This window comes from Camelina sativa, chromosome 2 (assembly GCF_000633955.1).
Source record: "Camelina sativa cultivar DH55 chromosome 2, Cs, whole genome shotgun sequence".
NCBI classification, from domain to species: domain Eukaryota; kingdom Viridiplantae; phylum Streptophyta; class Magnoliopsida; order Brassicales; family Brassicaceae; genus Camelina; species Camelina sativa.
The window spans coordinates 17,658,559-17,671,764 of NC_025686.1; the positions used below are offsets into that span (position 1 = coordinate 17,658,559).

The 13,206-nt window shown below is 32.1% G+C and overlaps 1 protein-coding gene across 1 annotated transcript; it reads left to right on the plus strand.

Moving 5' to 3' along the window:
- Nucleotides 1,307-2,840, plus strand: LOC104753533. The gene is made up of 2 exons (XM_010475777.1): nt 1,307-1,411; nt 2,080-2,840. Exons 1-2 carry the CDS (start codon nt 1,402-1,404, stop codon nt 2,838-2,840), a joined length of 771 nt encoding a protein of 256 aa, XP_010474079.1. The 5' UTR covers nt 1,307-1,401.

Genomic DNA, 13,206 nt, shown 5'->3' on the forward strand with positions numbered 1-13,206 from the left:
AAATCATAGAAAATTAGAAAGTAAAAATGAAGGATTCTATAAGAGATTGTTTAGGAAGTTATTTTAAATCTTGCTGATTTGTGTTTCCTAATCTTGTAAAATATTTCATAAAATCTTTCAAAATCTTTCTATTTGATGAAAGAGTTTTCATGACTTTTGTTATGAAGGAAATGTTATAAAATCCTAAACCAATAACACAAAATTTGAATTCATTAACAATCCATGATTCTTTTGTTTTAATTGAATAACATAAAACTTTTAATGACTTTATAAGACTCTTAATCCAATAACACTAGATTTATCAAGATTTTAGATAACTTTTTACAAATCCACAACCAATAACACCAAATTTTTAAAGAGTTTTAAAAAGTCTTGATTGAATAACAACATATTTTACATAACTTTTAAAATCATTCAAATTCTTTCTAAATCCTAAACCAATAACCCCCCCTTAGAGTCTTAGTTAATTAATACATAAATAGTTTGTGTATTGTGGCTTAGTATACTGTTGTTATATTGTAGAAAAACATTATATTTGATATATCTAATTTTTGTCATATTTATTAGCTTTCGTAGATAAAGTTTTCATATGTTACTCTTAGTTAATAAATAGTACTAAATAGTTTGTGTATTGTGGCTTAGTATAGTGTTGTTATATTGGAATTTGTTTTTCTTAATAAAAAGCCCATTTTTAAGTGTTTTGCCTAAGGTTGTCAAAATTGTTAAGACGGGGCTATGATAGGCCTCGGTAGAAAAATCGAACTAGTACACGAAAACGCTAATGAATCAAATAAGAACCAAAACGAGATAAACGGATTCGTATTCATCAACGTGCAAGTCAAGAGTATACTCTCACCCTCCTTGACGAGTTCGGGAGATGACGATCGGTAGTGTAAGAAAATAATTATTTCTTACCCATGTATGTGGTCTTATAGTTAGTAAGTTATTTAATTGGGTTTGTTATATTTTAATCATTTGGGAACCAAAAGGACATGTGTTAAGCTACATGTAAAGCTTATGCTTATAAGGACAAGTATTAAGCTACATGTCATGCTAAAGCTTATAAGAGGACAAGTGTGAAGTTGCATGTTGTGTTTGAAGCAATACTAGACACTTGTTATCACACATGTCACCATTGTCTTCATCTCTACTATGATGGATGGTTGAGATTAAATCATGAGACAAAACCCTAATGAGGAGTAAGGTCCTCTTCCCACCTATAAATAGATGGTTTGCTCCATCACAAATCATCACAAGAAAAAAAACAACACATAAAGAAAAGAGTTTATAGGAAAGGGGAGAGAAACCTTATCTTCCACCTAAAGATCATCTAAGAGTTTCTTTTCAAGCCTTCAAGCCATTGAAGAAGAAGAAACCATTCAAGGAAGCATCATTTCTACAATGAGTGGAGGTATTACTTTAACCCTCTTTATGATTCTATTATGTGATTAATATAGATGTTTAAGATCTTGGGGTTCATGTTAAAAGTATGTTTAACATGTGGTATCAGAGCTTATGGTTATGAACATCTAATTAATCCATTAAGAATAATAGATTTATGGTTTAATGAACTGAAAATTAAGGCTTTAAGTTATGATGTTTGTACACTTGAATTTTGTATGATTTAAGTTTCAAGTTACAATATATGTTTAAATTAATATATATATATATATATATAAGTATAAAAGATTGGTTTATCTTAATGTGCATAATTAAGAAATTGATATAACCATAATGGTTTTTATCATATAATGATATGCACATAGAAAACCAAAATATTTAAATTTTGATATGTTTATGTATTAATTAGCTACCCACAGGTAGGCTATTGACATAAAACATGATCAATAATTTATTAGAATGTTTGTACATGAGTTAATTAAGTATATCCACAGATAGCTTAATTAATCTGATACATCATTAAAGAAAAATTTTCTGAAAGCTATGACATTAGGATATATTATAATGACTACCCACAGGAGCATTATAATTTGAAGTCATATGCATTCAATAATTTTTGTTAATGTGTTGTTTAAATTTTGAACCTCAATTAAAGCTTGTTATATCTCTAAATCGCAGCATCATTTCCTGCTAATTTGCCATCTATGGTCTCTACTGTTCCGATCCTCACTGGAACCAACTTCTCAGAATGGAAAGAGAAAGTTGAGTTCACATTAGGAGTACTAGATATGGATTTGGCACTTCGTGAAGAAGAGCCAGATCCCTTAACTATAATTAGTACTGAGGAAGAAAAGGCTCTCCATAAAGCTTGGGAGAAAGCGAACAGATTAAGCATGATGTTTTTAAAAATGACCATAGCTAGCAATATCAAAACTTCCCTTCCAGATGCAGATAAAGCTATAGATTATCTAGCAGCTATAGAAGAACGGTTTAAGACTGCAGACAAATCCCTTGCAGGGAAACTTATGGCAGATCTTACAACCATTAAGTATGATGGGACAAGGTCTATGCATGAACATTGCATTGAAATGACCAACCTTGCGGCTAAACTAAAGAATTTAGGAATGAGTGTGGACGATTCATTTCTTGTCCAATTTATCCTAAATTCACTACCTCCTCAGTATGGACCCTTTCAGATGAATTATAATGCAATTGATGAAAGGTGGACATCTACTGAATTGGCTAATAAACTAGTCCAAGAGGAGGCTAGACTTGGTCGTGAAGGAATTAAAGTTTCCCATCATGTTCAAGGAGTTGGACCTAAAGTTGGGTTTAGGCATAAAAAGAGCCATCAAAGAGCACAACCCACAATGACCGATTCCGATCAAGTTAATCCGAAGAAAAAAGGCAAAGAAAGATTACAGGTGCAACTTTTGTAAAAAGGTTGGACACTTTCAGAAAGATTGCCCTAAACGAAGAGAATGGTTCGAAAAGAAAGGTAATCCTATGGGTTCCGTAAGCTTTTTCGAATCTAATCTTACTTATGTTTCTTCCAAAACTTGGTGGATTGATAGCGGTGCTAATGTACATGTAACGAATTCCGTACAGGGATTCCTTACGATCCAGACCATAAATTCAAGTGAAAACTACTTACTGATGGGAAATCGAGACAAGGCACCAGTTGAAGCTGTTGGCACCTATCGTCTCATTTTAGATGGTGGATTTTGTCTAGATTTATATCAGACTCTTTATGTTCCATCTATTTCCCGTAATTTAGTTTCTGTAAGCAAACTTGATTTGGCTGGTTTTAAATCTACTCAAGGAGATGGTTGTTTTCATATATTTCTGAACTCTAAACGAATTGGTTCTGGAATATTAGTTGATGGTCTTTATATGTTAAAACTGGCTGATCAACCTTATGAGACACATCTCTCCTTGTATTCTGAAAGTAGACTTAAAAATAAAACATGTACTGATGACTCATATTTCTTGTGGCATAAAAGATTAGGACATATTTCTTATGAAAGAATTAAAAGATTGGTAAAAGATGGAGTAATTCCGAATCTTGATTTTACCAATAAGAAAATGTGTATAGATTGCATTAAAGGTAAGCAAACTAAACACACTAAGAAAGGAGCCACAAGAAGTACACAGCTTCTTGAAATCATACATACAGATATTTGTGGACCATTTGACGTTCCAACTTTTGGAGGTGAAAAGTACTTCATCACTTTTATCGATGATTATTCACGTTATTGTTATCTCTATTTATTGCATGAAAAATCTCAATCTGTGGATGCTGTACAAGCATTCATTAATGAAGTTGAGAGGCAATTAGATAGAAAGGTGAAAATCATAAGGTCAGATAGAGGTGGTGAATTTTATGGCAGATATAATGAAACAGGACAACATCCTGGACCATTTGCCATACTCCTTCAAAAATTAGGAATTGTTGCGCAGTACACAATGCCTGGTTCTCCATGGCAGAATGGTGTAGCTGAAAGGCGTAATCGTACTTATATGGAAATGGTTAGATCCATGATGAGTCATGCTAACCTACCTATATCCTTGTGGATGGACGCATTACGTACTGCGGTCTATATTTTGAATAGGGTTCCTAGCAAAGCAGTTTCAAAGACCCCTTTTGAACTGTGGAAAGGCTGGAAACCTAGTCTGTCACACCTCCAAGTTTGGGGGTGTCCAGCTGAAGTAAGAATATACAATCCACATGAAAAGAAATTAGACTTCAGAACGATCAGTGGTTTCTTTATAGGTTACCCTGAGAAGTCTAAAGGATATAGATTTTATTGTCCATCCCATAGTACGAGAATAGTAGAAACCAATAATGCCAGATTTTTTGAGAATGGTGAGATTAGTGGGAGTGATAAAGTTCGTGATATAACCATTCAGGAAACTAGGGTTGCTATTCCTTTACCCTTAGTTCCGAATGTTGGGGTTCCTAGCATTGTTGAACCGTTAAACAATGAGGAAACCCCATTGAATGATCACACACTCCATGATGAAAATCTTGCCAATAATGATCATGAAGCACAAGAGGAACCAGCATTAAGAAGATCAACTCGTACGAGGAGATCTGCTATTTCCGATGACTTTGTGATTTATCAAATAGAATCTGGAGAAGAAAACATTAAAGATCCGGTTTCTTATTCACAAGCCATGAAGGATGTTAATTCTGATAAATGGATTGATGCCAGTAGAGATGAAATAGACTCGATGGTTAAGAATGAAGTTTGGGACATCGTTCCATTGCCTGATGGACACAAAGCAGTCGGGTGTAAGTGGATCTTTAAGACCAAACTCGACTGTAATGGCAATGTAGAACGATATAAAGCCAGACTTGTAGCCAAAGGGTTTAGTCAAAAGGAAGGCATCAATTATAGTGAGACTTTTTCACCTGTGTCTAGAAAAGACTCTCTCAGAATTATCATGGCGTTAGTAGCTCAGTATGATCTCGAGTTACATCAAATGGATGTGAAAACTGCCTTTCTTAATGGAGACTTGCAAGAAGAAGTCTATATGCGCCAACCTGAAGGCTTCATAATCGAAGGTCAGGAAGATATGGTTTGCAAATTGAAGAAATCAATATATGGACTGAAACAAGCTTCGAGGCAATGGTATCTAAAGTTTGATGAAACCATCACGAAATTCGGTTTCAAAGAAAACATTGTAGATCCATGTATATACCTCAAGATCAGTGGGAGTAAGTTCATATTTTTGGTTTTGTATGTTGATGACATCTTATTAGCCAGTAATGATCTTGGTCTACTACATGAGACTAAGAGTTATCTCTCTAAGAACTTTGATATGAAAGATATGGGTGAGGCATCCTATGTGATAGGAATTGAAATATTCCGTGATAGATCACTAGGAATTTTAGGATTGTCTCAGAAAGCATATATTGATAAAGTTCTTGAGAGATTTGGCATGATGATGTGTTCTTCTAATAATGTTCCTATGCAAAAGGGTGACAAGCTTAATCTTAAGCAATGTCCGCAGAATGAATTGGAATATAATGAAATGCAAAAGTACCCTTATGCGTCTCTTGTGGGAAGTTTGATGTACGCACAGGTCTGCACTCGACCTGATATTAGCCATGCAGTCGGAATGTTGGGTAGATTTCAGAGTAACCCAGGACTTGCTCATTGGAAAGCTGCGAAGAAAGTTTTGAGATACCTAAAGGGAACAAGAAACTACATGTTGACATATCGAAAATCAACACATCCACAGATGGTTGGATTTTCAGACTCAGATTTTGGTGGATGTGAAGATTCTAGGCATTGTACTCTCGGCTATGTGTATCTCCTTGGTGGAGGTGCCATTTCATGGAAAAGCCAGAAGTCAGAATTGATTTATTCATCCACCATGGAGGCTGAGTATGTAGCATGTTATGAGGCTTCTATTCAAGGTACATGGTTGCGGAATTTCGTGTCAGAGTTTGGGGTTTTGAATTTTGTTGACAAACCTCTAATTCTTTACTGTGACAATCAAGCCGCAATCTTCTTCTCTAAGCATGATAGGATATCTAAAGGAGCCAAGCATATGGAACTCAAATATCTATCATTAAAGCAAGATGTTAAAAGAGAAAAGTTTGTCATTGAACACATAGGCACTGAGCTAATGGTCGCAGACATATTTACGAAAGCATTACCTCCAAAGACATTTATGAAGCATGCAGAAAGTATGGGTCTGGAGGATAGCACTTAATTATGTTGTCTGATAATGTTTTAGCCTATTTTTGACATTTATAAGAGCTCTCTTATGACTTTTACATCTTCTATTCTGTTTCCAACGTGCGCACACATTATTGTTTGTTGGAATTATTGATAACAGAATACGTCTTAAAAGACATCAAAGAGACCATTAAAGATAACTCCTACTTATGGAATAATGTTTATGGTCTAGCTATGAAAAGTAGTCAATGTAGTAGTACATGGAAGGAATCATGTTGCAAAATGATGTGTGACCGCCATGACTCTCATTGGTTACAAGATTAGTGAAGACACTTATGAAAGACCAAATAAAAATATATATATATATATATATATATATATATATATATATAACATATTATGCTGGCCTTATGATTCCCGAATAAAACCCTTATACTAACGACCAAGTGGGAGAATGTAAGAAAATAATAAGAAAATAATTATTTCTTACCCATGTATGTGGTCTTATAGTTAGTAGGTTATTTAATTGGGTTTGTTATATTTTAATCATTTGAGAACTAAAAGGACAGGTGTTAAGCTACATGTAAAGCTTATGCTTATAAGGACAAGTATTAAGCTACATGTCATGCTAAAGCTTATAAGAGGACAAGTGTGAAGTTGCATGTTGTGTTTGAAGCAATACTAGACACTTGTTATCACACATGTCACCATTGTCTTCATCTCTACTATGATGGATGGTTGAGATTAAATCATGAGACAAAACCCTAATGAGGAGTAAGGTCCTCTTCCCACCTATAAATAGATGGTTTGCTCCATCACAAATCATCATAAGAACAAAACAACACATAAAGAAAAGAGTTTATAGGAAAGGGGAGAGAAACCTTATCTTCCACCTAAAGATCATCTAAGAGTTTCTTTTCAAGCCTTCAAGCCATTGAAGAAGAAGAAACTATTCAAGGAAGCATCATTTCTACAATGAGTGGAGGTATTACTTTAACCCTCTTTATGATTCTATTATGTGATTAATATAGATGTTTAAGATTTTGGGGTTCATGTTAAAAGTATCTTTAACAGGTAGTAGTAACATGATGATGACCGGCCTCCAAATCGAGAGGAGCAATCTCAACTGCAGATTCAGAGCCGCTGCCTTTGTCATCCGTACCGGCTTCCAAATCACCGCCTGACACATCTTCAGCTTCAGGAACAGAGCCGTCGCCGCCACCAAAAACTTCCGGAAGGTTTGGAACTGCAACATCAACATCTGCGTGTACAGATGAGCGGCCGGCGTCGAGACCAATCTCTAGATCTCCCGGCTCTCCTCCTTCGGATGGCCTCTTCCAAAACATGAACAATGACCATTTAATCATTGAACGTACTCTGGTTCTTGTAAGGTTATTGTGTGCGGGACTGGACTGATGTACGGACAATGAGATGCCACTGGAAGAAAGAAAGAAAGAAAAAAGAATTCAGAGAAAACGAACGATGCTTTTTTTTTTTTTTGGATTAGTAAGATTCAAAAGGATGTTGGGAATTAATATGGAAGAAAGATAAGAGTATCTTTATAGGTAAAATTCAAAGAACAAAAATTAGTTGAATTAAAAAATAAATGAATATTCATTTATGAATGCCCAAAGTTCAAGTCTTTTCAAGTTCTCATACCTCCAAAGTTGGTTTTGGATTCATTTCTAATTTTTCTGTCCAATTTTTTTTAATGATAACAAATTACATATATCTTTCAAACATATATTGTTTTAGCAATAAGGCGCTATCGACTATCGTTACTATATATTTGTGTTATGTATGATAACAACAAGAAAATAAAATTCTAGAACTAAAAAATGAGGTGAGTGTGACGAGTAAAAAAACTAATTGATTAAATCACACGAAATATTTAAACTGTATATTTGTAAAGGTTTGTAAAGTTGTTATCAATCAAACCCAAAAATTTATTCGGAGGTTGACATATATGGAAAAGAAAGAGAGAGAAAGGGTGACCTTAGGATATTTTTGTCCCTTTTGTCACATTTCGACATTTACGTTCTTCCATTGTGATAATTATATATAGTTCAAAATTAAAACAAATGTTAATGTACAATAGTAGTTTCGATAAACTGGATATTACTAGTATTTTTTTCTATTACAATTAGTGGATTTTTGGTAACTTTAATTAAACACATATAGACTAAACTGGTACATACATTTCGAAACAATATAATCTTATCAAAAACAAAATAAACATTTGAGTTCCAATGGTACTATTGAAAAGGTCTTTTTAAGAAAAGAAGAAAATCTAACTTTTGAGAGTGAAGGAACAAAGCATGTGGAGACCCAACCGTTTATATTATTACACAATCTATAATAAATAGTGTCAGAATCTGCAGATACTTGTGTTCGTGACTTCGTGCCGCCACCACTTGTCTTCCTATGAATTGACTTCCTTTTCTTCTCTCATCATTTTCTTGTTCTTTTTTTTTTCTTTTTCAAATGATACATTAATACATCCATAATCAATAAACATTAATTTTAGTGTTCACCAAAAAAACATTAATTTTAGTAATTCTATGCATCGTAAGTTTTATGACAACATTCTTTTATCTTTCAGTACTTCTGTGGGTTAGTTGTGTCACTGTCAAGTTGCCACCACCGGCCGCAAAAACGGAACTGATTTCTCTTTCCTATTGTTTATTTCTCTTTTTTTTGTATTATTATTATTTTTATTTTGTTGTCAATAAGAATTAGCTTAAAAATTATATTTTATCTTGAGATGAGAGTTATGAAGATTCAACCTTTTTACCTTTTAAACTCTAACGATGTGAATAGTTGCAGTATTTGAAACGAACAAATCCGTCTGCAGATTAAATCGTTCTTTATTTATTATTCATCAAGCGTATTCTGTAATAGTATGGTTTAAAAAAACAGAGATGCGGATTAATTGCAGATCGCTTTTACATACAAATAAAATTGATTCGTAACAATTTATTGTCCGCCTTAAAGATATAATGATCCAAACTGAAGACGGATTTAGCCGTTCTAACTGCAGTTACTATTTCAGACCCTAAATTAAATATTCTTTAACTCATACAAACAAGGGTAATATTAGTAACTACCACTAGACTCAAAAAGAATTAAGAAAATATCACTGAGTCACAAAATTTTGGTAACTACCATTTTTCAGTGATGTGAAAAATCAAAATTGCCTTCAAACAAAAGACAAAAGATGTATCAACATTACGTGTGATATTAATAAATAACGTGTAATACAAAAAAGATGCATGTTATAAAAATAAAAGACGACGGAGATTCCAAGAAAATTTGAGATTTAATGAAATAAAAATGAAGATCTTTGACTGTTGAAGGGAGAACGCACACATAAATATGTAGAGAGTTAGGATGACACTAATGTTAATAGCATAGGAGAAGTAAAGAAGGTGGAGAATCAAGAACAATTGGAAAATGAAGAAAGAGGAAGTGATGGTGGTGTTGGTCTTCATGACTCTAGTTCAAGGTTAATTAAAGCATTTGAATTAATGGTGAGAAAAAGAGAAGAAAAAAGGTAAGGAATGAAGATGAACAGAAATGGAAGTTGTTGTATCCTTAAACTCAAAAAGAAAAAAGGGTATATAGAGAAGATGAAGGCAATTATACTGTATAGTTTGGGTATTATTTGGTCAAATGCTAGTTCCTTAATTTCTTTATAAAATTATGATATCTACTACATATACCCTACAAACAATCACACAAAAAAGTGTTCATATGCTGAATTTGCGGATTGCATCAAGCTGTCAAATGATTATCCTGTTTTAGTAATTGAGATTGCAATAAAAAAAAAAAATCATTGTATTAAAAATCTTAACAATGCAACCGCTTCTACGTCCTTCTTTTTTGCTTTTGAAAAAAATCAGAAACTGAAACTTTTAAGGACATGTACAAAAAGGAATACAGAGAAAAGTCACTCACTCCTTTCTAGCCCTGGGCATTCGGATACCCATTCGGGTTCGGATCGGGTATTTTGGATTTTCGGGTATTTCGGTAAAGGGTTCCTAGACCCATTCGGGTATTTCTAATATTCGGATTAGGTTCGGATAAACACCTATCAGATTCGGATCGGGTTCGGGTATCCGATTACCCAAAATATATTTTAGATTTGAGTTTGGTTTTGAATATTTACATCTTAAACTTAACAAAATACTTGAATTCAATTCGAATTCCAAACAAATCTGAATTCAAATCTCTCAGACTCCAATATTAAATGTGAAAAAACTATGGCAAACACATTTTTTGTTGAAAATGACTTATTTTGTTTTGTATTTTTCATTTTATATATTTTTAATATGTAAAAATAATATTTTGGTATCCAGAATTCATGAGTGTGAAATAAAAAAAATGCAATTAAAAATATAATAAGTAAAATCTCTCATATCTAAAATTCCAAAAAAAAAGTTGCATTTAGTAATATCTAAATACTTGAGGTTTTAGTATTAGTCAACAAGATTAAAGTGTCAAAATGGTTACAATGTACTTACTAAATGCCTTAGGTGTTGGGTTCAAGTCCTACCAGTGGCTATTTTGCACTGGTTTAATAGTAATATTTATATATTTTCGGGTTAGTTCGGGTATCCGTTCAGATATCGGATAATACCTGATCGGGTTCGGGTATCCGATTTTAATAAATCCTAGACCCATTCGGGTATTTTAAAACTTTGGATACGGATACGGGTTGGGTTTTTCGGATCGGGTTCGGATCGGATTTTCGGGTTCGGGTATTTTGTCCAGACCTACTCCTTTCTCATAATAATGAACATATAGCACTGGACAAAAGTTTAGTCAAAAAAAAAAAAAAAAAGCACTGGACAAAAGTAAAATATAGTATTTAATTTACTTGAGGGGAATATAACACGTTTCCTGTTTTTTTTTGGAACTTTTACAGTAATAAGAACCTTACTTTTGCTTTAGTTGAATACTTGAATTGATTGTAAGCAATTGTAGCGATGTGCTCTTTCCTCCTTCATTTCTGTAATGGTCAACTTTTTTTCTTTCTTGACTAATCAAAAACATTTTAACAAAAATACAATATATTTACTATTATTAACCCTTACTAGTCTATATAAAACATAAACCATTTACATATGAAGTGATATAAATGGCGGATCTGGAATAAGTTTCTAATAAAGTCAATGAATTATATGAAGAGAAAAAAATANAGAGTTTGGATTTATTTATGGGTTTTTTTTTTTTTTTTTTTTTTTGACTATATTTATGGGGTCATTCAAGAAATTTTAACCATTGTCTCTAATTTTTAATAACAAATCAGTGAAAATCTAAATTTTATTGAGATCAGTTTGACCCCACTCCCAGTCTCTCACCAACCTAGCTCCGCCATAATGCGTAATGTCTTTTTCTTCTTCCGTTTTGCCAATGAGATTTTAGTTATCCTATAAGAAATTATACTTATTTTCTTCTGTCTTTATCTCTCTTACGCGTTTTTTTTTTGTTAGCTAAAGAGAACATGGGTCTCTCTACCACTTTTTCGAACCATAGTCACTCTGTAAATATGTTAGCAGATGCGCATAAACGAGTAACTTTATTTGATCAAATTTATCGTTCTGCAATTTTGAAGCAACACAAGTACATTTGTTTTTAATAGAGAAGAAGGTTATAAAGAAAACACAATTCTCGTGAAATTAGTACTGTACAATGAGAATACAACTTTAATTCATCTTGGACCTACAATAAGTCACAAACCATCTATTAATTTGAAATACTAATACCAGCTTTAATGTTACCATTGAGTTAAGTTAAGTTATGATTCAAAAATATTACCAATCATGAACTAAACTATTTTTTTAAAGTTAAGTTTGAGTTACAATGTTTTATGATTGATTCACAATTTTGAGTTATGTCTTTTGTAAAATTCGTAACTCAAAACATTATTGACATCACGGATACTTCCAAGTGTTAGAATTGAGTTATGAGGTTTTTTTTTTATTATTCAAACGATTGTGGCTTTATTTATTTTAACTTAGTTTTGTTTCTATTATTATGCTAATCATAGTAAACAGCTTGATGGTCAAAGATTTTTCTAATTTTCTTTGTTATTTGACTCTTTCAAATATTGTTCTTAAGATTATGCACATTGGTTAATAAATTCAACACCCTCTTTTTTTTTTTTTTTTTTTTTTTTTTTTTTTACTTTAACACCATCTTCTCTCTTTTCCACCTAAAAATTTTACACACATTTCAATTTTATGTTATACAATAGCTTTGTTTAATAAATTTAACATCTTATATACACTATCACTTTTATTTCATATTCTTATTTTATTTTATGATTTTGTATCTACAAATTAATTAATAACGTAGATTAATCTTAAATTAAAATTATTATATAATATTTATTTTCTTTTATATTTTATATTCTTAACTAAATTTCCTTCAAATAACAGTTATTATTATTAAAACAAATAAATCTACGAAAAACTACAAATGTATTAGAATATAAGCACGACATGACTAATAAAACACATAATTTAAACAGAACAATGGACCCAACTCATAATTAATATTCCAGGGTTATTTGAAATAATTCTGAAATATATAATTGTTGGATTTGGGTAGTTAGAAAAATTTTAGATGTTAAAAGAATTATGGTACGTATAGGGATCCATATCTAAGAAAAATAAGAGTTTTGTTTTTTTTGTCCAAATCAAATGAAATATTTACGAGTATAAGTATTTAGTTTACTATAAAAGATCTTAAATCATTTGGTGAAAAATAGCAAGCAAAAATACCTGCAGCCATTTAAAGGATGACACATATCATTATTTATATTTAAACAAAAATAACTCATCCACCCAAATTAATCAGAATCCGCGTATAGTGTTCATTTGTATTCTTTCTCGTCCAGCTGTTGAATTCTTTCAACACCAATTAACCCACGTCATTCTTTTGTTGTTTTCAACAAGCTTATTGTACAGATTCTCAACCATTGCATCTTTTTATTAAACACATCAATGTGACTTGTAATAGTATTTGATTTTATCAATTGTATTTTTCTATTTAAACCTATACAAAACTTTTCTAGATATTATATATATATATATATATTATATTATTA